The sequence below is a fragment of the Lethenteron reissneri genome, chromosome 23 (genome assembly GCF_015708825.2).
Source record: "Lethenteron reissneri isolate LAM-NWPU_2019-01 chromosome 23, ASM1570882v1, whole genome shotgun sequence".
In the NCBI taxonomy this organism is placed as follows: domain Eukaryota; kingdom Metazoa; phylum Chordata; class Hyperoartia; order Petromyzontiformes; family Petromyzontidae; genus Lethenteron; species Lethenteron reissneri.
The window spans coordinates 19,379,776-19,404,343 of NC_083801.1; the positions used below are offsets into that span (position 1 = coordinate 19,379,776).

General features: G+C 44.4%; 1 protein-coding gene across 1 annotated transcript in view; it reads left to right on the forward strand.

Moving 5' to 3' along the window:
• Window positions 1-24,568, forward strand: part of LOC133346162 (integrin beta-6-like) — a 59,228-nt gene that overhangs the window by 24,297 nt on the left and 10,363 nt on the right. The window contains exons 8-12 of the mRNA XM_061557616.1: window positions 246-341; window positions 2,728-2,817; window positions 11,456-11,590; window positions 14,707-15,163; window positions 22,854-23,076. Coding sequence (XP_061413600.1) covers window positions 246-341; window positions 2,728-2,817; window positions 11,456-11,590; window positions 14,707-15,163; window positions 22,854-23,076 — 1,001 coding nt within the window. The remainder of the gene's footprint in view (window positions 1-245; window positions 342-2,727; window positions 2,818-11,455; window positions 11,591-14,706; window positions 15,164-22,853; window positions 23,077-24,568) is intronic.

Consider the following 24,568-nt stretch of genomic DNA (forward strand, 5'->3'; position numbering starts at 1 on the left):
CACCACGTGTGTGTTGTATGTTGAAATTCTTTTGCACTGTACGCGGCCAACCGTGCTAATCGGAGGTGCACCGGACCACACCGCACGCAACCCGGCGTTTCGCTAACTTTGTTCTGCCCATTTGTACCTCCAAGTCTGTGATGTAGAATGATAGTAAATGTTTTTTTGAGAGAATGTGTCTTGATTGCAATTGCCGAGCACTGTGCCTCCGCCCAATGCCAATGACTCTGTGGTCTGATTCACAGGACTATCCGTCTCTTGGGCAGCTCATTGAAAAGCTCACCGACAACAACATCCAGCTGATCTTCGCTGTGACCGGCAAGTGGCTGGACCAGTATGCGGTGAGCATTGCTAAACAGAATAGGCATATTATTGAGGCATTAACACCTGCCATATCATCCCCAGTGTTGGTTAGGACTATTTTTGTGTGCATACTAAATCGCAGTAGCTGAGAAACAGATCCAGAAAATGGCACTATTGAAATAATTCATATGTTAACCGAGGTTGTACATTCATCATTGACTCGTTTGTTTTGTGTATGTTTTCTCCGATCCGAAATGCCCAGAAACAAGATGAAATTCTATCAGTCCATGTCTGATCGTCGTGCGAATTCTAACTCACCAATTGTCACCTTTGCAAAAAAAAAAAAGCTTATTTTTCAGCATGGATATATTAACGTCTGGTTTATCGAGCAAATGTTTCGCGTTACTTTTATTCGCGTCAGATCGGTCTCTAAAAGGGAGAAGGGAATTAAAAAAAAACGGACAAAAGTATTTCAGACTGTATCCGACAACACATTGCAAAGTGGTCTAAGTGGAGCAATGAGACATGCGCCCAGTTTCAGGACACTGCTCGTTGTCGCGGAAGTTCGCCGTTCAAATCTGGCATGCCACCCCTGCCTATTATCACCTTGGGCGTATTAACCATAACATACGCACCACATGCCACAAAGTGGGACGTTAAAGATCATTTAAAATGAGCAGGCCGTTGCGTGCCGGGGCGTCGTGGTGCACATTTGGCAAAATTTCTAAATAGCAACTCGCAAATGACCAAATTGGGATGACACAATCAACATTACCGTGAAAACTACTGCGAACTGCGTCTGTGAAACATAGCGCGTTCACGATAGCCTTGCGCGATAGAGTTGGCGCGCGTGCCAAAGGTACTAATTGTTATTATTGTTAAAAGTGGCCTCGTCCTAAAAGGGCACTGCCCCGTGAAAGTGGGTGATTTTTTTTTTCCATGATGGCAAACCCTCATGCAGGTGTCTCGGCCAGGTGCATCAACACCGCAGCAGCAGCAGCAGCTTGCTGCGGTTTGCACGAAGTTTAATGCAATGTGCGTGGGCCTGAACGCACGCCATGTGCTTCACCTGAACGTTGAACCTGACAGGAAGTCAAGGTGCTTTTAATAATAAAAAAAATCCATCATTTTAAGTGTTCCAGCTGCAATTTGTACACATCGTCAAAACTAGGCGTACGCTTAATTTTACGTCGCTCCGCGTAACATCGCGATATCTGGGTGCTTTTAGAGGTTCTGCATGTCGTTTGAAATCCACCACGAACAGATGGAGAGAGAAAAAAATACGCACCTACAGTGTACGACAGCTTGCGCTTGTGATATCTCGCGATCGTATTTCGTGGTCGGTGAACATGAAATACTGTTGAGTTTTAAGGTAAAAACCGTCCAAACCCAGTGGTGAGAACGATGGAAAAAGGTCAGCGTTCGAGTTCGAGTATCGCGTGTGCGGATCGCGCTTGGGTTTGCCTCCGGTGAAGGAAAACCAGCCACCACAATTCCTGCATGCGATGCTCAGATAACGGCAGGCGTGCAAATTGTGCATTGTGCATGGCCGATTAATGCTAATGTACATAGTGGCCATTTGCCTGAGGCACCGACAGATTCTTACACTGTAAATATTGAATTATAAATTTGCCTGCTTTGATAAACTGCCAAATTTGAAGCTTGTTCTTTTTTTTACAGAATCTCTCTATATTTTTGTGACATTTCAAATTACAATTTTTTTTATGTTTTGTTTGATTTTTGAGTTACCTTGGTTTCCATTGTAATCATGTTCATCTATATTTCTAACAGTGGAATACTGTATAACATGATTTGTATCAGTCACGGCTGTTCCTGTTACCCTATATTTTACATGCTCTGCTCATGTTTGTGTGTTGAACACTGCATTCTCTAGATTATTAAACGTACTTTTTCCACACGTAATTTAAAGCAAAGTTGAGGGTGCGTGTTATAATCCAGGTTTTTGTGCTTGTGACCAAATTTTGTTTCACGTCATTGATACCGAACACAAGATCGGAGTGCATTTTACCTTTTAATTCGGAGGATACAGAGAGTATCAATTAAAGCAACATCTCTGCTAAGTTGTTTTAGTTTTATCACAATATAGTTGTGACACAGTTGCGGTCACATAATGTATGTACGTCGAACTTTTTTAGCACGGTACGTAGCCAACCGTGCTAATCGGAGATGCGGGGGATGGAAAGGCAACAAACTAAACACAAAAAGCATATCCACGGGATAAAAATAGCATTGCTTATAAGCCAGCGTGGCACACACACACACACGTGCATGTGTGCTGCAGTAAATGCGCCGAAGAATTACAATGCAAGCAATGTGCAGGTGGGAGTAATTTTGTAATTAAATAGTATTTGCACTGTAAACGTGCCCTAACCGTGCCCTATTCATGACTTATCGCACCCACAGAACTACTCTACTCTCATCCCCGGGGCAACGTTCGGGCAGCTTAACAAAGACTCAACCAATGTCCAAGACCTCATAATTAAAGCGTACAAGGTAATGACATCGATGGTAAAGTATGCACAGGCACACGTCCTTGGAGACGACAACTTTATTCTTCACAGTGAAATTTAATGACACACCGGCTGAGGCAAGACATTCAATGTCATGATCTGCACGAGGAATTGTCAGTTTCACGTGCACAAAGCGTACTTGCGACACGTACACTCGCAAATGGGCTCCCAATATTGCTGCATCATTCTGAAGGCCGTTGCAGAGGAGACCTCACATTTTATATCACAATTGAGCCTGCACCAAACAACAAAAGATGCACTGTGCTTGTGCCAGGCGAGGTGCACTTTGAGGCCATGTGACTTGTAGAAGGCTCGCTGACAGGAGGTCACGGGACAGACCCAGGAGCCATGGGTTGACTGACTGAGATGACTGACCGATGCATCGCCTGTGCCACTCGGCACTCCGCTCGTTGTTGTGAGTGTCGCTCCTCTGCTTCCGTTGGTGTTGGAGGGCGACTGTTTTCAATTGTCCAGTAGCATCCTTTACGAGCCTCCGCCATAGAGGCCGATCTCGACACCGCTGGTACCAGTTATCAGCAAGTCCACTAAGCTCCACCTCCTCCCCTACCACATCAGTCCATCTTTTCTGTAGCCCATACCATGTCCATTTAGTCCCCTTTATCATGCCAAACAGAAGCTGCTTGGGCATGCGGTGGCTGGGCATGTAGGCTACATGAACCAACAAATGCAGCCATGCCTTCTGGATGAGCTCACCAGTTGGAATATGTCCAGGTCATTCAAGGATCTGTGAGCTCCTCACACAATCCAGCCTGGTTAAACTGAGGATAGATCGTCGGCAGGCTAGCCTGAATGTTTCAAACCGACGCAGAATACCTGAAGCTTTGTATGGAGTGATAGGCCAGGTAGCTTCCACACAGCATTACACAGCCGATTAAAAGATAATTCTGCTCAACTCTTTTGGAATGATATCTCTGTTGCCACACATAAGCACACTGCCCAGACATTGGAAATTCTCCACTCTCTCCACAACCGCTCCATCACTCATGGGGATTTGAGGGCTTTGACTGTTTGATGACATACAACACCCAGACAGCTGCTTTGTTTTTGTTACCAGATCATCAGCATACGTAACATAGTTGACCAATAGAGAGCCATGCCTTGCCCGCACCCAGGCATTGATCAGCCTCCCGTTGTATCTGTACCAGGTAGATATTATAAATGGGTAAAAGCTTCTCGATCTACGTGATGTAAAAAAAGAGTTAAATCATGTAGGAGCCTGTCACCGCACACACACACACACAAGCATCATAAGCCACACAGCGAGAAGTGGCACCGACGCATTCGGTTACTTGCACATTTATCAATTCACGCAGCCTGAAACAAGGCCACAGGCACTTAGAGCAAGACAATAGGGCACTGTTCGTGAGCAAGACCCACGGAGGGCTTCCAGTAAACAATGTTAATGGCAGCATCAATTATAAAGATTTGCTTAACATTAACTTTCTAGAATTTAAAGTTAGCATGTTGCAATTGAGATGCAATAATTGGATGCTTGATTTGATCAAAGCAAATTTATTTATAAAAGCCAATTTTATTATATATTTTAAATTAATTAATGGACTCATTTATTTGTTGTGATTAAAATGTTTGTTGTTTGCGCTTTTTGATGGTATTTCTTAATTAATTAATTAATCTACAGCATTATGGGATGCTATTTGCATGAATGACGCTATATAAAATAAAAGTTTTATTGTACACATTGTTGGAAATTCCACATTCCCATTGTTGTGGCCAAAGTGTGTTTACAGGACTACCTCTGTGTGTTTGATGTCAATCAAATAGGTGTATCAAGCATTGCAGTTTGGTTATGGGTAAACCCAGTTATTAATTTGGTGCAGTGCTACACATGCCCACACATGCACAAGTGTAAAGTGTCTGTTTGTGAAGTTGGATTGCATGTCAGTTGTTTGTTGAATCCCGTTGCATTATAGCCCGTCCCTATGCCAGTTGATGTGTTTCAGGCTGACTCAGCCACAAGTTTTGGCAGTGGCAGCCAGTTGGCTGCTTTGTAAATTCGTGATTCATTTTCCCCTTGTGTATGGGCTAATCTGGACCTGTAAATCTTGGAATATTCCAGTGTATTTGCGTGGATGCTGTGAACAACAACCCATTGTGGTGTACGTGAATTGGCCCACGTGATAATTCTATCCGCAAACACAAACACTTTAATAGAAGATGCTCAAAACATAGAGGGACAAAGTTTATTTAAGCATACGGCAGTGGATTTGCTACTCCAATTCTAGCCAGCATGAATTCATATTCCTAACATGTTTAGTTGTTATATGGTGGATGTACAAAAATAGTTCAAACTATCCCTTGGTGTATTACTGCGAGTGTTGTTTTATGTTATGTTATCAAATTTGTCCTCGTGAAATTAATCTCTTTGGTAAATGCTAATTGAAGCATTACCAAACTTTTACTTTCAATCTTTCCACCTGTTTTGCCTTAACGGTGTTTCATCGCCTTTGGGGTGAAGTGGTTAAATCAATAGCAAGGTCTTTGTTTATACCACCTGCATAAACACGGGGCCCGGCTTACATGACGACAGATTCTGTATCCGCACCATGCCACGGTGAGCAGGGAGAGCGCTCTCAGTCACTTCTCTGACCCAGCTTTGAACAAGCCATCTGCCCATGGTGTGGCGTAGCGAACACAGGGCGTCCCGACGCAGTGCTGAAATGACCTAAACAAGGCATCGCTTCACTCGCTGTGCCTGCATAAGCTAATCTTTGCAGCCCACGAGTGAGAATTTGCAGGGATCCTTCTTAGACACACCACTGAGACTTGGCAGATTGATGCAGTCATGCGTCTATGAAATCCCCAAAGCCTGGTATGGCCTAAAGAGGTCAATGGAAAAGGACAATGATACCAGCGCATTTGCTGCTCGCAATAAATCAGTGAGCCGCACCTGGCTTAGGGAATTAGGAAAACCCATTCCTGATAACGCTTCTCGTACTTAATGGGGACGAGGAGTCGCGAGGGACATTCGAATATGCAGCTACACTAACTGCCTCTAACCAAATGTTATGGCAGCATTATTTAACTTGAAGGGTTCACCTTGGCTTACAAATGGCTTGGGAAAACCGCTTCATGTTGTTTGTCTCGAGAATTGCTATACTGTAATGAAAAAGTACAAAGCGTTGTTACGTGATTTCAAAATATATTCGTAGAAATATATTGCACCAGAATTACACAGAATGTCTAATTACAGCCAAGATATATATATATAGCCACCAAGTAAACATAGATAATATTTCATTGAAATGAACATCATTTATTGCTGATATAATTTTGAATGTGCTATGGCAAAAGGGACATTGCCAGAAATGTCACCCATTTTATATATATTGTTTTTTAAGGCGGTGTATTTTGACTAATGTGTTCAGTTTTCATGCTCACTAATGACAAACATTCCACTGATTGAAAACAAGTGTTTGGGGAGGAGCAGTGATTGAAAAATGTTCAATCACTGGCTTAACGAGTCAGAAATATATTAGCTTTTTTTCACTAAACAAATCGGTTTTTACCTCAATAAAGTTTAATATCATGTTAATAATGACATCAAGGTGAGCATAATCAGATGATGCAAATATGACACCTTTATTTCTCGAATGCAAAAACATTCAATGATATTTCCATCTACATGGTACTCGTGCAAAACTGACACAGGTTTCTAAAGGTAAATAAATGATTAAATACGTTTAAACTAAATGTGCAGCTCACGGTGAAACGGCCGTTAAATATTTTTTGGGTTGGACCGCGCGTCTTTGGGCACGATGTCCGACGTTACGCTCCACGCGTTGGGAGCTTCTTCAACAAAAGTACGTTGCGGAAGCGAAACCTCGGACACCTTGCTGCACAAACCACGGCACCATCCGACAAGCTACGCAGGGGGTTACGGTTACATTTCGATGAACGCATCAAACGTGTAAATTGACAATTCATCCCGGGTTTTGCGCGAAGGTCAAAAGCAGCTGCTCTTCCACAAGGCGGGGGGAGGGGGGACGCAGCGATTAAGCGTTTTGAGTGCTCTGCCGTCGGTACATTCCTTCACCGTCAGCCAGTGGCCATTGTGATGGCCGTGAGGAATTGTGGACTCATTGTGCTGCGGGATTTCCCATGGCAACACTGCCGGGCAGGATTATTCTGTCGCGAACTTGATGAAAAGAGTGAAAAGAAATGAGGCCTACACAGCAGTGCGCGTGCGTGTGTGTGTGCATGACAACTCCCTGTGTGCATTGCTATGCAAAGTTTTGGCATAGTAATTAGAGCACATCGAAAGCAAACAACACTTTTTTTTTGCTTTGTAATCATTTTGAATACATTGTCCTTGAAAATTCGTTTGGCCGATTACAATGCAAGCAATGTGGTGTAAATATTTAAAAGTTGTCTTTTTGCTAATTGTACGAACGTATTTGCAACGCGTGTTATTATATCTGTATTTACGTTGTGGAGAAAGTAAGACGAATGGGTCTTTTTTGTACACTGCACTGGGCTGTGTCCATATCAGTTTGATTGATCACAAGCACATGTCAGTGCTCTGGTTATTTAGACCTTGGGGAAAGAGGAGAGAGAAGGAGACAGTTAGAGTACACCGATCACTTGGTTAATCAACAAATACATACATCAATCAATCAATACGTGAATACATCAACTTACAAGGCAATCATTGCAATAATAATCTATTCAAAGACAGCTGGGAACTTCTTGAAACAGCCAATCTACTTTGCGAGTTAAACCTCGGGTACGAGGAGCTGAAGCAATGACAATAGTTCGATATATCATAAATGTTCAAAATCACATGACAATTTAAAGCTTTCGTGACTGCAGGGATTCATTCATCTTCTTGGTTCTTTCGGTAAAGTCACGTAGAAGGACAGACCTGTTCTCCACCTGAAGACGGCTGCTTGCGTTGTGGCCGAAACGTCGTGAGAATTATTTTATTATGTTTTATTTTTATTATTTTTTATTATTTTCCTTCTACGTGACTTTACCGAAAGAACCAAGAAGATGAATCACATGACAGTTACATGAATTCTCCATTTATCTATAACGAATTTGGGGGGGGGGGGCCCGTTGTGTACTGTATAGTTTTATTTCATTAATGCTCTCCATTTAAACTTTCTAAATTGTCAACATATCGGGAAACTGGCTTCCGTAACCAGGAAATAGTGTGTCGAAATTCAATATTGTTTTTACAAGGCAACCCTGGGTAAATGTAGTTGCATAGGGGAATTGACTTGTATGTTTTAGTACATGTCGCAGATAATTACGTAATTTAACATTCGTGCTTACGGGTATGTAATGAATTACTCTTTAGAATCATGTCACAGGGTCTTCATTGTGAAATGCATAGCCGACTAGATTTGAAGCTTTCGTGACTGCAAGGATTCATACTCTTAGGTTTTTCGGTAAAGTCACGTAGGTAAAAAATAAAATAAATAATAAATAATAGAAATAATAATAATAGAAATAAAATAATAAATCACGACGTTTAGGAGGCAACACAAGTCTCCGTCATCAGGTGGGACCGTCACAGCTGAATTTACTGTATTATTATTTCTATTATTTATTATTTCTTTTATTTTTTACCTACGTGACTTTACCGAAAAAACCTAAGAGTATGCATAGCCGACTCCATGCGTTGGTAATAATGCCTCATTAAATTACCGGGTTGTCGCGGCAACGGAACTGTTGAGCCCGCAGTATCTCAATGACTAACGTACCGAGTGACCACCAGGCCACTGGAATTATGAGTGACCCCGTCATAAATGGCAGCTACTCATTGCATCGTTGACGTTAATGCTGGAACGCGTTAAACGAAAATGTGATTCGAATTCCTGGAACTCAAAACACAATGAGGTTAACCAATAAAAGCGACGTGGTCCACCGTTTTAATGCAATACTACACACGTGCAACTGATTTTATGAGCTTTGTTTACTCGTTTGTGTGTGCGTGCATATGAGCACGGCTTCATGATATGGAGATGAATGGCATCGTGAAAAATGTTGGTTTGTCAATGTCGAAGAAATTGAAATTCTTGTGGCTGTAGAAGTAATATATTGGCCCTAAAGGATTACTGGTATGCGAAATACATGTTTACAGCAGTCAAGGATTACAGCTGCTTGGTTGAAATTCAGATGTTTTGCATGCATGCAGGTTTTGAGGGATCTGCCGCAGACTTGCTTAATTGCAGGATGTGACTCATGCCATGGCAATACGCGTGTAGGCGCACACGTACACAAGGCGCGCGTGTCTATCAACATCTCACTTTATCCGCTGTATGTTTGTGGAACTTCCTTCACACCGTGCGTAGCCAACCGTCGTGCTAATCCAAGTTGCGTGGAATTGACAACGAAGTACACACAAAAAGTAGTGACAAAATAATGAGTTTTCAATCTAGATTGCTCCAGTGGCTTCCTAATATCGGAAGAGCATTCCAGACAGCCGCAAAAGCGCACCTGAACGCGCACGATGCAATAACTGGTCAGGTTCGGTATTAATTCATGCTCAGCCACTGTGGTTTTGCTATTTAGGAAGGTAGGTACTAAATTTCGATTTAAAGCTTTCGTGACTGCAGGGATTCATCTTCTTGGTTCTTTAGGTAAAGTCACGTAGAAGGGAAACAATGAAGTAATAAAAATAAAACATAATAAAATAATATAATATATTATGTTTAATTGTTATTATTTTATTATTTCCCTTCTACGTGACTTTACCGAAAGAACCAAGAATAAGGTAGGTACTGTACTTATAACAAGAGCTGGGACGATTAATCGACTAAAACTTGCATCGACTACTTTTTTTCGTGGCCAATTTACTTGGGTCCATTTAAAAATATACGGCCACCCAAACACGCTGCTGCCTGAAGGTGGGAACCCCCCTGACAGGGCACACCCAGTGGCCGATGGCCATTGCGGTGAGGAATTTGACAGCGATCATTTGACAGAACACAGGTGACACTTCCTCCCCCCCCACCTCTCCCCCTCCCAACTATTCTCACATCATCTGATCAGTCGAGTATGTCAAACCGATAACGGGTTGAGAAACGATCACTTAAACAAATCGTCTAACCCAACGTTGGCCGCATGACGGCTCTTGCAAAAGGACACATGGGGTGCGTTACCCCGTAAATTTCACGTATCGTTCCGGAGTCTCTGACACTTCACGCAGGCGAGCGGCCACTCTCCATCGCTGCCGTCCGATGAGCACGGTTGGCTACGTACGGCGCGAAAGAAGTTCAACGTACACACCGCACGTACGTGCGTCCACAATGCTTGCAGTCCCCACCGTGATGTTGGCCACAGACCGTGCCGTGTTGGACTTTGCTCACAGCAGGGTACACCACCACCCCCCACCACCCCCCCCCCCCAACTTGTTCAACGTTGTGGGCTCTGGGAATGTCTAGTGAGCGGCTTAGACAGCTCACTCGACTGGAAAAACGACTCGAAACGTTGACACATCGTCGCATTCATTCGCGGATTTGGCTTTCAATTTTTCCCTTCAAAGCAGTGCCTAGAGGGTTTCGCCCTAAACTCGCGTCCCCTCACCTCCACCCATCGACCGTAAATAATTACCGCTGGCGTTTGCTGATTGCACTTGCACACCGCAAGCTCAGTGGCATCGCCAGGGCCCCCCAGAACCTGCGGGCTTGGCCCCCCCAGAGTATTGCCCTTGGCAACGGCGCCGTGATCATTGCCGTGGCTACGGACATCGGCCGGGCCCTCTGGGGAATGCGAAATGATTCCTGGGTAAACTTTTTAGTAGTTGTTTGAGCTCGCGAAATCACTTGCGGTGGAGTTACTTGCGTGTGTGGAGCTGGGTGGGATCGGACGCACGCATTAAACCTCGTCGTTTTTTGTTGACTGGAATTTTGTGAGTTTGGTGTGTGTACGCTCCATACCGTGTCTCGTTCTACTCTTGAGTATTTTTTGTTCGTGATAAACGTTAAAGTGCATCCCCGCTTAAACGAACTTGGCACAATGCTGGTTTTCACTCGTGGCCCAGAGCTAGTGATGGAAATTACACGTTTCTATGGCGACGAGGAATGATGTATTACTGTTGCACCAGGGAACCCAAACACACACGATTTTGTTTGTCTCACTGGGATGTTTTCTTTTTACAAATATTCGTAGTAATTATATGTCCTATAATGTATAGTGCACGGGGTTAGTGCGCCAGTGTGTGCTTGTTCAAAAGTTCAAGCTGCGTGATTATTACCTAATAGAGCAGGAATGTGTACCACTGAGTATAAAAGTGCATAGTTGACCCGATGATTGATAATTGCATGTCTTTGTCCTGGACAAAGTTACAAAACTAAAATCTGGGGGGGGGGGGGGGTCGAAATATAAATATTAACAAATAGCTCCTTCCCATCAAAGACAATCTATTTCAACGGGTTGTTACCCGGTTAGTAGTTCAGAGTCCGCAGGCTGTGTGTGTGTGTATGGATGGTACTTAGGTGAACAGAAATCCTGAGCTTGTTTAGCTGGGATTCCAGCTCAAGTACGAACTGCCATAATTACGGTAAATCCTCCATCGTCCCTTAACGAAGTGGTGACGGATGTTTTTTTTATGCGTGTGGATTTTGGCCTGGCAGGGCCTACGCTCGGAGGTGGAGCTCGAGGTGAAGGAGCAGCTCGAAGGAGTGAAGCTCTACTTCACCGCTCTGTGCCACGATGGCACCGTGCTGCCTGGCCAAAAGAAATGCACCAACCTGCGCGAGGGCGACAAGGTGACAAGGCTGCACGCACCGCACGCGCAATGCACCGCAACACACGGCACACTGCGCACGCACCGCACGCGCAATGCACCGCAACACACGGCACACTGCGCTCGCACGAAGCGCCAGCACCGCACGCACGGCATGCGCGGGGTTGGCGGTAGCGTAGCGGGCGGCGCGGCGCGGCGCTGCGTCGCGCTATGAACCCGGCGACCCGAGTTCGATTCCCGGCTCACGGCCAACACGAGTGACGATTATCTGAACCGGTCCTGGGACTCTCTAAGGTCAACTCAGCCTCAAATGAGTGCCTTGTGCGGTGTGTGTAAACATCGCCACGAGGGAGACGAAGGCAGCCGGACATGGTGCTGGCCACCCACTCATTCCCTCGTGTGCCGTTCCGGCCTTCATAGGTGCTCGCCAACAGCACTTGCTCCACAGCACTGGCTGAATCACAATGCTTCCTCCTGGCAGTGCTTTCCAACTCCTGAAAGTGTAAAGTCATAAAACTAACCGCAAAGAGACATCTCTTAGCTATACCTTCCAATGTTGCCGAGTTTGTCACTTACAGAGTACACCGATACAGGATCCTTAATACCCAGCACTCCTCATTCTGCATGACATCCTCTTCCCAGAAAGTCGCTCGCTTCGTTGCTCTTTGCTCTTTGTCGCTCAGGAAACCCAAAACGATGGTAAGCTTTAGCAACAAAATCACTCTGTTGTCGACAGTGCCCCTCGCGATTCTATGAATTGAAACAATTAGGGGTCATGATTCAATGCAAGAATACATTCCTTTTTTTATCGATTGCATTGAATGCAGCAGCCTCTAGTGGCAGCAGGGGTCACATAAACCCATTACATACGACATCTAAGAATCGAAAATACTCTTATCTCTTCATGCGCTCAATTGTATGCATCATGAGCGTAACAATCAATGTTTTTGTATCGATCAATGCAGTTGTTAAACCCCTGCACGGCATGCAGAGCACACACACATTGCTCGCAGACGCGCGTGCAGCACACAAAACCTGAGCAGCAGACGTAACATGCACACACATGGCAGCCACAGCGCCTGACTCACTACAACAGTTCCCTGTTTAATCACCAGCAGCCTTCTACATTTAAACCCTACATTCCTGCACTCAGACATGGACATTGGCTATCCTGATGCACAAAGTCAACTTTCATTTTGCTAAGCACTTTGGCACAGGTTGTTTTTTTATGTGTTTGATTCGCTCCACCAAGGCTCGATGGCGAGTCTTGGACAGTAAGTCTTAGAAAGCGCCAAAGTCATGTTAGTCTGTCAAGCACCTTAGGATGAGCCAGAAGGCTCAGAGCCCAGAAATGGGGCAGGCACAGGAGGCATGTGAGAGTGCGCGTATTGAGTCTTTAACATTGGGAGGGATGAAAATTTTTCTTTTTTTTTCAAAGGCAGCAGAAGTAGCGTGAACATCAGATGGGGTCCTGGCCTGCGTTAACCTCTGTCACACGAGAGGCTCTGCCTTGCTCAGCTCCCAGCTGAGACCCGGGCTGCATTACTCACTTTCATTGCTCCCAGCACGGGTTTCCTGTGTGCCGTTTTAGCTGTCATCGGGGCACTAGCAAAATAATTTATAGGCATCTGCGTGTTCAGGCAGGTATGTCATTTGCGCATGACTCTGTAAATAGTTGCTACGCTATGTGCATGACGAGTGTGCATTTCTGCAAACGAAATTTGGGGCAATGGTATTAAAATAGGAAATGTACATTTTCAATTGCCTGTAACGTAAATCCCATGTTGAAATACTGTAGGTTGAAATGTTCACGAATAACTTTAAAACCCTTTGTCAATCCATATCTGGACGAAGGTCTCCCCATGCCCTGTCAACACTTGGAGGCCTCCCCATGCACTCACCCTGCTGGTCAGTGCAGGTTGTGAAGGTGGCAGGCCCTGGTCTAATTCAGACATCACTTGCTATTCATGTTAGTTGTGGCCAGGAATCAAACTAAACAATAAAGCTAAACTATTCTTTTTATTTTACCAGGTAAGGCCCACTGAACTGTATTGCTCTTTTTCGTAAGTGACCTGGCCGCAAATAATAGTTCAACAAAGTGGCTTATCATGTGGACATTTATAGCAGCCACATACTCTAAACACATGTGTTATAAATGTGGAGGGAAAAACCAGAGGACCCGGAGAAAAATCCACGCGACCGCGGGGAGAACATGCAAACTCCAAATATACAGCAGCAGGCGTCAGGTCGGCATGGAACCCACGACCTCCTGCATACCAGGCGAATGCTGACAACTGTGCGACCTACTGCGGCACCGCACCAACCCTGAATTTCTGTATTGTTGTGTGTGGTGTGTGTGGTGTGGCGCTGGGTTGAAAAATCCTTTTCCACTTCTGGACTTAACAGCATCATTGCTGAGTGGCATCTGAACGCATCATAGACGGCTCCTAAGTTAACCCGGTTTGAAATGAGTACCTGGTACAGTGTGTGCCTGCATCAACACTGAAGGGACAAAGATGGGTGACAGTACCAACTCCCCGTGTGCTGTGCCGCTCTTAATAGATGCTCGCCAGCAGCACCTTGCACCTGCAGGCTATTTGTTTTCAAAAGTAGAAGGAAAAAGGAGAAGATGTAAAACCATGCCGATAGAAGCAGTGGTATGAGATCTAGCAGAAAAAGATATTGAGAATGAACAAGGCAGTTGTAGGCACTAGAAAGTCTTTTGGCCCCGTCGTTATGTTTGTCTCTATGTATGTAGCATTTCTTTCGCGCCGTATGTAGCCAACCGTGATAATCGGAGGTGCGGGTAAAGGACAGCAAATTAAACACAAAAATCTATATTTAAAAGTGCATAGCTCCAGTCACGAATGAATGACCTGACCGAAGGAGCAGATGATGATGATCATGACGGTGAGTATTTTCACTCTCTTCTTGGTTCTTTCGGTAAAGTCACGTGACTTTACCGAAAGAACCAAGAAGATGAATCCCTGCAGTCACGAAAGCTTTAAATCGATATTTTCACACTGTCGCACACATTCCTTCAGTCTTTGCGTGAACACACCTAGGCCTGCACGTCATGTTAAATAACACTTGCCCGCACGTGTCCACGCTGCGCTGCTCCCCCACCACCACCACCAGGTTCGCTTCAACGTGTCGGTGGAGCTGACCTCGTGCCTGCCCGGCAAGCACACGCTGCTGCTGAAGCCCGTGGGCCTCCGGGACGTGCTGCAGCTCGAGGTGACGGCGCAGTGCGGCTGCCAGTGCGAGGCCGCACCGGAGATTTCCAGCCCTCGCTGCACGGCGGGCAACGGCGACTACACGTGCGGTGTGTGCGCCTGCTCGCCGGGGCGGCTCGGCCCGCGCTGCGAGTGCGCCAGCGGCGGCGAGGGGGGACCCGGCGGAGGAGGAGACGGAGGAACGGGCGAGTCGGAGAGAGAGTGCCGGCCCGAGCCTGAGGCGCCCGCTTGCAGTGGGCGCGGCGACTGCTTCTGCGGGACCTGCCAGTGCCACAGTAGCGAGTTCGGCCGAATCTACGGGCAGCATTGCGAGTGCGACAACTTCTCCTGCGCTCACCACAACAGCAACATCTGTGCAGGTGCGCGCCCATTCATTGTATAGGCCCCACCCCTCTCTCAATGGAGAACCAATATCTGCATGTGCTGGATATGGGAATGTTCTTATCGTGGTTGATAACACTCGTGCCTCACAGCAAGAAGGGCCTGGGATCGATTCCCCAATTGGGTGTCTTTCTGCGTGGAGTTTGTATGTTCTTCCCCGCCTTCTGAATGGGTTTATCCTGGGTTCTATGGTGTTCTCTAATAGCAATATATATTTCCTGGTATCGGCCATACACCTGAATGCTGACATTGCCCTGAACATAACTCAATTGGGATTACGCAAAGCAATTTTCACTCACGACTGTGAATACTTAGTAAGAAACTCCTGAATAAGAGCTTTGAGACTCAGGCTTTCCTGGGTAAATGTAATGCATAAATAAATAAAGATTCAATACCGTGAACAAATGCAATGAATAAATTATTCGGACAGGCGATGCATAAATATCACAGCAATAAAGATGTGAAGTGAGCATGGTTGTAACGGTGAATCAGTGTTCACGCTGGCAGGATCAGGGTGAGGGTGGTTAGCCCTGTACACCTGAGAAATGGAGGCCGCTTTGTCTGCGGCAGGCTTATCACCATGAGTGGCAGTCGGACAGACTACGGATGGACGATGGTATATGAAGGAGAGGGCAGATTGAGAATAATATTCAGATCCTTCAAGAAAGCTGGGCATTTTTTTTTGCTAGGCTAGGCACGCCTTAGTTACCAGTCTGTTGATAATCTCCTCAATTACCAGATCTGATCGAGATATCGTTCATCCTTCTTCGAAGAGTCAGTGACATCACAAGGTTGGAGTATTTTATTCGTGTGCTTTTCCATTTTTTCCATGTGAGGTATCAATTATAATTTTTTTGGACGGTTGGCCAGTGTCCCCTCTAAATTCCCGGCTGAATGCCACCAGCTTTGCTAAGATCCTGGAGAGATCTTTCACCAAATGCAGAGGTGAATTGAAGAGGCTGTTGCTGGGCAGCAGAGTCCAGGGAGGGGCGGCCTACCACTGTCATGGAAGCCATCCGTGCCCAGCAGGCGGAGGTCAAAATGGTCGACGGACACACACGGACTTCTGGAACTTTGTTATAAGGCCTGACGGTGTTCCGAAAAATAAAGAGAATATAAAAAGTAAATAGGTTGTGAAAAAGGGGTGAAAAGGCTGGCCTGCAAACATGTAGCAACACCACTTGAGGAAAGGCTGACAAAGAGGCTGTGTGCATTCTGCACATTTTGGGTAAGTGCGGTTGGGTTTTCAGAAGATAAGTGGATTTGAAAGGACGTCCCAGAACCATTATTTTGGAGAACAAAACTAGCAGACTGCCCAATGCCTTTATAGGAAGGTCTATTTCTCAGAAACTAAGCTGTATTTGTCAGCGGGAAGCGCTTTCATTTTTGCCTATGACGTATATATGTATCTGCATTAACAGGGTACATTAATGCAGTGTGAACCTCAGACCTGCCAATAATTACATCATTAACAGACATAGTCCTTGAACCTTTGTAAGGAAGGCCATGTATACTAATGGGAGGAGGGAATATACATTTATTAATGTTACCTCTCATCTCAGATCTATAGTTTGTACTAAACAGCAGCAGCTTAATTTGAGTTTCTTACGTCCCACTTGGAGGTACTGTTTTTTTAGATACCGATGCGTTATTTTAATCATGCAGGGATATTTTAAATTGACATGTGCCTTAGAATTTGTAATATGTAATTAAATACTTCCTAAACTGATAGTTGCGTTATGAAGAAGAAGAAATAATAAGGTGACACTCCTAAGGATGATTCTCTCTTTTTAAGGCAGCCTGAGCATGAAAGTAATGGGCTGTTTAATTCCGAATAAAAAAATAATGCAGAAAAAGGCATTCATATTTATGTAAATCCATCAAAAGTGAATTTGACCATTACCAATGGAAACTGACAATGGAAACTGTATTTAAACCACAGTGTATTCTGTACCATAGCATTTGTTTAGTATATGATAGAATGTGTGAAGATATAATGGAATACCACTGCCATTGTTTTCTTCTAAATTGTTTACAGCATGAGAACCTTGAGCATTAAATCCCTTATTATGCAATCTTATTTAAAAATAATGCTTCAAAATCCACCAAACATGAGGCTGGCGTGACTTGTTCTGCCCGTTCTCAATATGGATGGTATGACATAACTATGGATGGTGTGCCGTAATTGACTAAACAATGAAAGTCACTCAATTAAAAAAAAAGCATACATTCATTTCAATCTAATCTACATACGTGGCTTGAAAAGCACCTCTGCTCAAGAGTTTTAAGCCGTTGATCGGGAAATTGTGGTCGTTTGCTACGATGCACAGGAGGGTGGCACACAATCCCTGACACACGCCCTTCCACTTAACGTTTGATATATGGTATTGTCATAATTTGGGGTGACGATGTGATGCAATAAAAAAATTTTCCCCCCTAAAAGATTATACATTCTAAAATATATATATAACAAGTGATGTTTGATATCCGCACCTCTGATTGGCTATATACCGTGAGAAAAGAGTTCAACATACATACCATGTCAAAATAAAGGTGCAGCTCTGAAATAGCCTGCTAATGCCACTGCTGCTGGAAGGGTTTTTTTAAGCTGTCCTTGGCCCTAATCCTTCACCAACCCACACTGACCACCATGGTGAGGTAACGTTAAACAATACCCACGAAACAACAGAGCAATTACAATAATTAATTAACACAACTTTAGACACTACACTTCATTCGAAATACTGTATGCTAATGTGTTAGCCATAACTTGGTTTTGTGCATTACGGTACTTTGGATATAATTTGGAATTGATATAACTTTGATACACAAAGTAATGCCTGTTTGTGAAGTCTCTTCCAATCAGGCTGACAAAATATCCAACGGACAAAAATATCCCTTATCGTGAGGAATATACTTAGAAAAACAGAATTATCAATTGCTATAATAAAAAAAACTCCCACTCATAACAAGAAAACACATTTTCTAAATTGCATCTGTGCAGGGTTTGGGAGCGAGTGCATGCACTTGAAACCTTGTGAGTAGCGTCCCCTGTTCTGCGCGAATACCTGGTAAAAAGGGGCCTCTATGCATGCACATGTGGTCAGAGTTAATTCCACGAGTCCCGCTAATCTAGGAGGGCCAGATGAGAAGGTGGTTTTAAAACGGGGCAAGTGAGAGGCTCCTAATCGGGCTTGGCCACATACATGCACACGCGCACACGTGAAAGAAAAAAAAGACACGAACACGTCACCGCATGTTCCAGAACGCACCCTTCAGAGAGGAGAATGTGCAAAGTTTGTGGAAAGCTTTGGGCAGGAGGGGGGGGGCTAAGCTGTTTATATATGAACAAAAGTAGTTCTTGTGGGGATGTGGGCAGCTGGGATTCCTTCATTATGATACACGCAATGTAACAAAGGGGCACGGATGCGGAACTAATGACGAGGGACTTGACACAGGGGGCGCGCGGCACACACTCACCAGCGAAGCCAGGGAGAAAATTGGGAAATGAATGAATAAAATAGAACTCCGTATTTTTGTTACTTTTGACGATATGTGAATAAAATGTCAAACTATTATTGACCAAACATGACTGAGTCACTGTAGAGTATGAGCAATGGCGTTATTGGGGGGAATTGATTGTACATTTCTATGACGGAAGGAAAAGAAAGCAATGTGCATTTTATTATGAGGCTCTGATGCTACAGTGCGTACCGTTCACTGGATAGTGGTCATCATGGTGTTGTGAAAAAACATTTACGGCCACATTTGTTTGGCATGATGTTCAGTTGTTGAATCAGTTGAGATTCACAATGTCTGGTTTAAAATTCTGGTTGAGGTTGAAATGTGATCCTGACTCTACTGCACAGTGTTTCGGGAAATGTAACAATTCTTTCTCGTGGCTGCAAATTATCTACACATTTATCAGCATCAGATGCAACAGTGGCCACTAAGAAACCTTCCCACACCAAGAACAAATATATATATGAGTGTTTGTTGATAAATTATGTACACTGTTACTTTTCCAAAAATAAAGGCATCTTTAACCACAGTCGACTTAAACCAAACTGTATATATACAAAACGATTACAAAGTTCTCTCTGCCTAAAACGTTCTTGTCATTTTTCTTAACGAATACAAATCTATCTGTCTTTGGCCAAAATATATTTATTGCAAAAAAATACGTCTTTAGGGTTAAGGCCACAGCAGTTAATGTTATCTTGACGTTTTCAGATTAAAACTGCCATACTGTGCCTACCAGCAGTGCTATTCTGAGTGGTAACAGCATCCGCCTTAGTTGCTGGAGATTGTGGGTTTGATTTTCACAGCCAGTGCTACTACACCCAAGCATTTAACCCCAGTACATCCGGGTTCACACTCTGTGTAAAACAGTCTCCACGAAGGTAAAATTTGCATTGTTCAACTCTATGTTGGCATTATAGTAGTCGAGAGAATAACACGAGATGTGGGGCAATTTTGTTCCACCGTCATAGAGAACATTTATGCAAGGAAGTTCATTCTCATCTCAATAAATATTGGTTATGACCGGAGGGCAGAGAGGCTGAATGTCAGGCGGTGGGCGTTCACGCTGTGCCATTTAAAGATATTGACATTACACGGGCAACAGTAGTGCTTGAATCCATCACAGTTATCAGCAGCTTGAACTCGTTAGGAGGAGAAAAAAAAGCCAATCGCAGATTGCATTTACCTCGTCACCTGGAAAGCTGACTTGTCGTTTCTGTAAATTGGACACTGTATCGTCTCCAAGTGCCCAAATGTACGTTAAGAGGCCCTTGGCCCCTGCTGCGGCCCCTCTGGGAGTCTGATAAGAGAAGCAGTTGAAACAGGAGAGAACGCAGCGCGCCCAGTTTGGCAATTGACACGAGCCCCGTGGAAACGGGGAGCTCAAATCCCCCTTGCACGCACACTATAGTGCCATGTTAAACTGGAGCCAAGCTGTCCGGTATCACACCGATCATCACGTGACTCTCTCTAAAAGTCAACACGCTCCGGTACACCCGCAAATTAGACAGTTGTAGTGAACCCAGAATCCAGGAGCTTTCTTCCATCTTGTCAATGCACATCTCTAAATATATGTGTACTGCACTCTGAATCCAATAACCCGAGGTCAATTCCCAGCCAGAGCTAACATGGTTGGCGTGTGATATATGAACTGGTCATGCCCCCCCTCCACCCCCTCACCAACCCACACTGACCAGCATAGTGAAGTATGGTCAAACAATCCTCATGACCAACACAGCGTGGGGAGGCCTTTATCGAGCAAACGGTCAATTGACAAAGGGCTGTAATTGCCTCGTTATTTCACAAATACCCGCAACAGCGCGGCCTCAACTTTAAGGAGCAGTAGAACAAGAAACGGCGTAATCTAGGGCAACAGCAGCACGACTCGGGTGAGATCAGTGTAAGTGGCCCCATGGCTCCCCGTGAGAGAGGTAATAGAGCAAAACCAGCACTGCAGTGCTCTAAAACCAGAGAGTCTGAACATTTTGATGGGTCAAGACTTGCATCTGTGGCCTGGAGTAAAAGGATCCGTGATGTGTGTACACATGGATATGCCGGGTATTTTTTTAAGAGTGCGGTATTTGCTTATTGTAATTATATCTTCGAAGGATATTTCACCGTGTTTTAATTTCCCTGTTTGCCGCTCATTTGGCGAATCACAATTACAGACATAGCATTGTTTTTCTGATAATATCATTATCTGCAGTAGCATAAATTGTTCTGAATCCACAAAGCCTTTACATGCTTGTGCCACCTACTCTGACATTGTGCAGCTGTTTATCCGTCTTACTCCTACACACTCCCTGTTTTCACATTGATAATAAATCATTAGGAAGAGAACACAAAAAGGATGCCAAAGAATGAACGAACAAAGGCTTTGGAATCGTAGCGTCCATTTGTAATGATATTTGATAACAAAAAAATGTGATATTTCTGATGAACAGTAATGGTCCGTTCGAGGGTATGGTAGCTAAAATGACCAACACGTTGGGAGTATCGTGGGGGGGAGTCAAATGATTGTTGAATCTTGATTACAGCACTAAATCTTGGCACCTCAATTCCTAGAAAGGCAATGACATGTTGTTGTTCAGCATGGCTGGTTATTATTATTGGATGAAAATAGTTAAGTTACATCCGATGTGTAAGTACAGTAAGTATGTATGTACAGTACCTCAAAAGATGGTGGATCTTAAACTGTGCTTTGAGCAAATAGGTCCCTGTAGGAGGAGGTAAGGAGGTAAGACAAGCAATAGGTTTAAAATAATTGGCCAGTCGAGAATTCTCTCACATGGCAAACACAATTAATAACAGAACCTAAAAGTATATAAAAAAAATGTGACACTCAATGATCTAAGATGGTGGTGTAATTGTATCTTTGAAGGATATTTTCTGGGAAAGTCACGGTAACTAAATGACTATTATTAGAAAAAAAAATCATTACCTAAGGCACATTACACACTGCATATCATGGCAATCATCATCAGCCATTATCAACTGCAGGACGAAGGCCTGTTGATGCCATCACCGTACTGAACAATCCTGCAAAGCCATAATCTCATCTCACGTTTGCACAAACTTCATTTCCGCAGTGGGCACTCTTCTCTGATGCGTTCCCTCCTTTGTCCGCTATTCTGTCACCAGTCTCCTCGATTTTAGCATCACCACTTGGAGCGGTATGCCCATATCCCACCGAGAATATTCACAGATAACAATGTCCTCGACGAACGGCCGGGTTGGTCACTCTCAGATGTCGTTTCCGGTTGTGCCGCGCGTTGTCTGGCATGATGTCCGACGTTTTGCTCCACATGCCAGGAGCTTCTTCAGGAACCCAACGACATGCGATTCAATCCACGAACAAATCCGCACCTCCGATTAGCAGTTGGCTATGTACGGTGTGAAAGAAGTTCAACATACATACATAGTGATGAATTTATTCATCAATTAAGTATTTATTGTTATTTTATTTTAGAAAATCATCAAGTGTGGATGATGACTACCGGCCGCCCTGTATGTGGGTCCACGAAGCAATGTTGTTTAACATGTTGGAACTTTTTTTTTTACTTTCCCCACGAATCAGCATAAACAAATGCAGAAAATGAATAAAAGTTTACAGCATTTCGCATTTCCAGTTTTCATAACTAAAATGTGTTTACGTGTCTGCAAAACCGGGCATCTAACAAATAAAAAGTGCTTGGCTCTACGGCACAACCACAAAAATAACTTACACCACGGCCAAATGGACCGTCTTGTGTCATTGCTTAGTTGTGTTGTTGCGTCGCTGTGTCGTTGTTTTGTTGTGTCGTTGCGTAGGTGTGTTGTTGTGTCATTGTATTGTGTCATTGTATTGTTGTGTCGTTGTGTTGCTGTGTTATTGTGTCGTGCCATTGTTTCGTCATTGTTTTGTGTCGTCATTGTATTGTTGTGTCACTGTGTCACTGCTGTGTGTCACTGTGTCACTGTGTCATTGTATTGTTGTGTCACTGTGTTGCTGTGTCACTGTGTCACTGTGTCATTGTATTGTTGTGTCACTGTGTCGCTGCTGTGTGTCACTGTGTCATTGTATTGTTGTGTCACTGTGTCGCTGTGCCGCTGCACGGTGGGTGTTGTTGTGTCGTGCCGTTGTGCCATTGCGGTGTCGTCCTCCAGGGCACGGGGAGTGCGAGTGCGGCGAGTGCCACTGCCACGAGGGCTGGGCGGGCGAGAGCTGCAACTGCTCCACGAGCACGGACGCGTGCGTCACCCCCTCGGGCTTGCTGTGCGGGGGCTGCGGGGATTGCGTGTGCGGCCACTGCGTGTGCACCACGCTCGGCGCCTCCGGGGACAAATGCGAGCGCTGCCCGTCCGACGCGGACCCTTGCTCGGCCAAGAGGTGAGCACCTGCCGGTGGCTGCGTGCGCGCTAAAGCACACCTTGAAGGTGAAGGTGCAGCCCCGCAATTGCTTGGCCCTCGCCGCTGCTGGTGGAAGGGCCTCCAATATCGAGAGGTCGAGAATGGTTCCCTCTAAGGATGTTTTTTTGACCGATTCCTCCGTGCCAGCCAGATACCTCGGAAGAGGTGAGAGCATCGATACTTCACCGCACCAAACGTGACCTTCCGATCGACTACCTGTGGTGTACTGTTGCGTGGGAATAGGGAATAGGAGGGAAGACTTCACACACTTGCTCATTATTTCTATTGCAGTGCCAGGAGATTGAATCGGACCGGTGACCTCTGGATTGCAAGTCCAGTACGCTAACCATTACATCACAGCAGCATCCCTGACCAAAGAATTATTGATATCAACAGTATTTTACCTCATAATATAGATTTTTTTTGGGGTCAGATCGCGTTGTAATTATCAGCGAAACGTCGTACTCAAATTTTAAAATGCTGTTGATTCTCTTTTCAGCACACCGGTGGGCTAACGAAGTGAATTATTTTGTCCTTTGAAAAACGTGACACATTTTTTTACTGTTTGGCCGTGTCGGGTGGTGGAGGGTTATGACACATTTATAAATAATGCAATCTGACCCAAAAAAAACCCCTATATTATGAATAATATTGGTTGCGAAAGCCTACGTGTTACATTGAGTATTTTACCTTTTAGTGAAACATGTTTTCTCTCTTGTCATGATTCGATTGTTTGTGTGTCCTCTTTATACACGTCCAGTTAAGTTGAAAAAGGGGTAAGCTGTGCACAACAATCGATTTACCTTGACTCTATTAAAGTATTCCTTGTAATTTAAACGTTCACATGAGGTACCGATGTCAAGTGGCAGTCAACCAGTCACAAACCACAAACACGTGCATGGGATGATATGGCAACAGTACATGTACTGTTGCAGTGGCATATTCCCCAACATCTGTTTCATAGCAATACAGGACTGAGTAAAAATAAATGTATTCCACGATGGTACACTTAGCAGGCCGATATGGGAACAAAAATGAAAATGCTTTTGGAAAATAATGTGCAAAACAATACATATGATGGAAAAAGGCGAAACAGATGTGATGCACTTGCGGAGTTTTGGTTCATTTAAGAATCACTGTGTGTACATATGCTACAGTGATCAAAATGTAAGTCAAAGGTCTCTCCTTGCATCAGAGTTCTTGACACTAAAATGTCTAGAGTAGCTTTCAAGTTGTATAAACTCACATCTGTGCATTAGGACAATAATCATGGCGTGAAAATACCTTCAACAGTTTTACCCAACAATTCACTCCTAATTGTACGTACCTGTCTTCAAGCTATGTTGGACGTATTTCACAAAAAAAACCCACTTCCTTCCTTAAACATGTGGCTTGGCATCGGCGTTGCGAGGAGCTGGTTTGTTATTTTCTCACCACACTTCATGCCACTGTTCTTGTTCTTGGTTCAGAC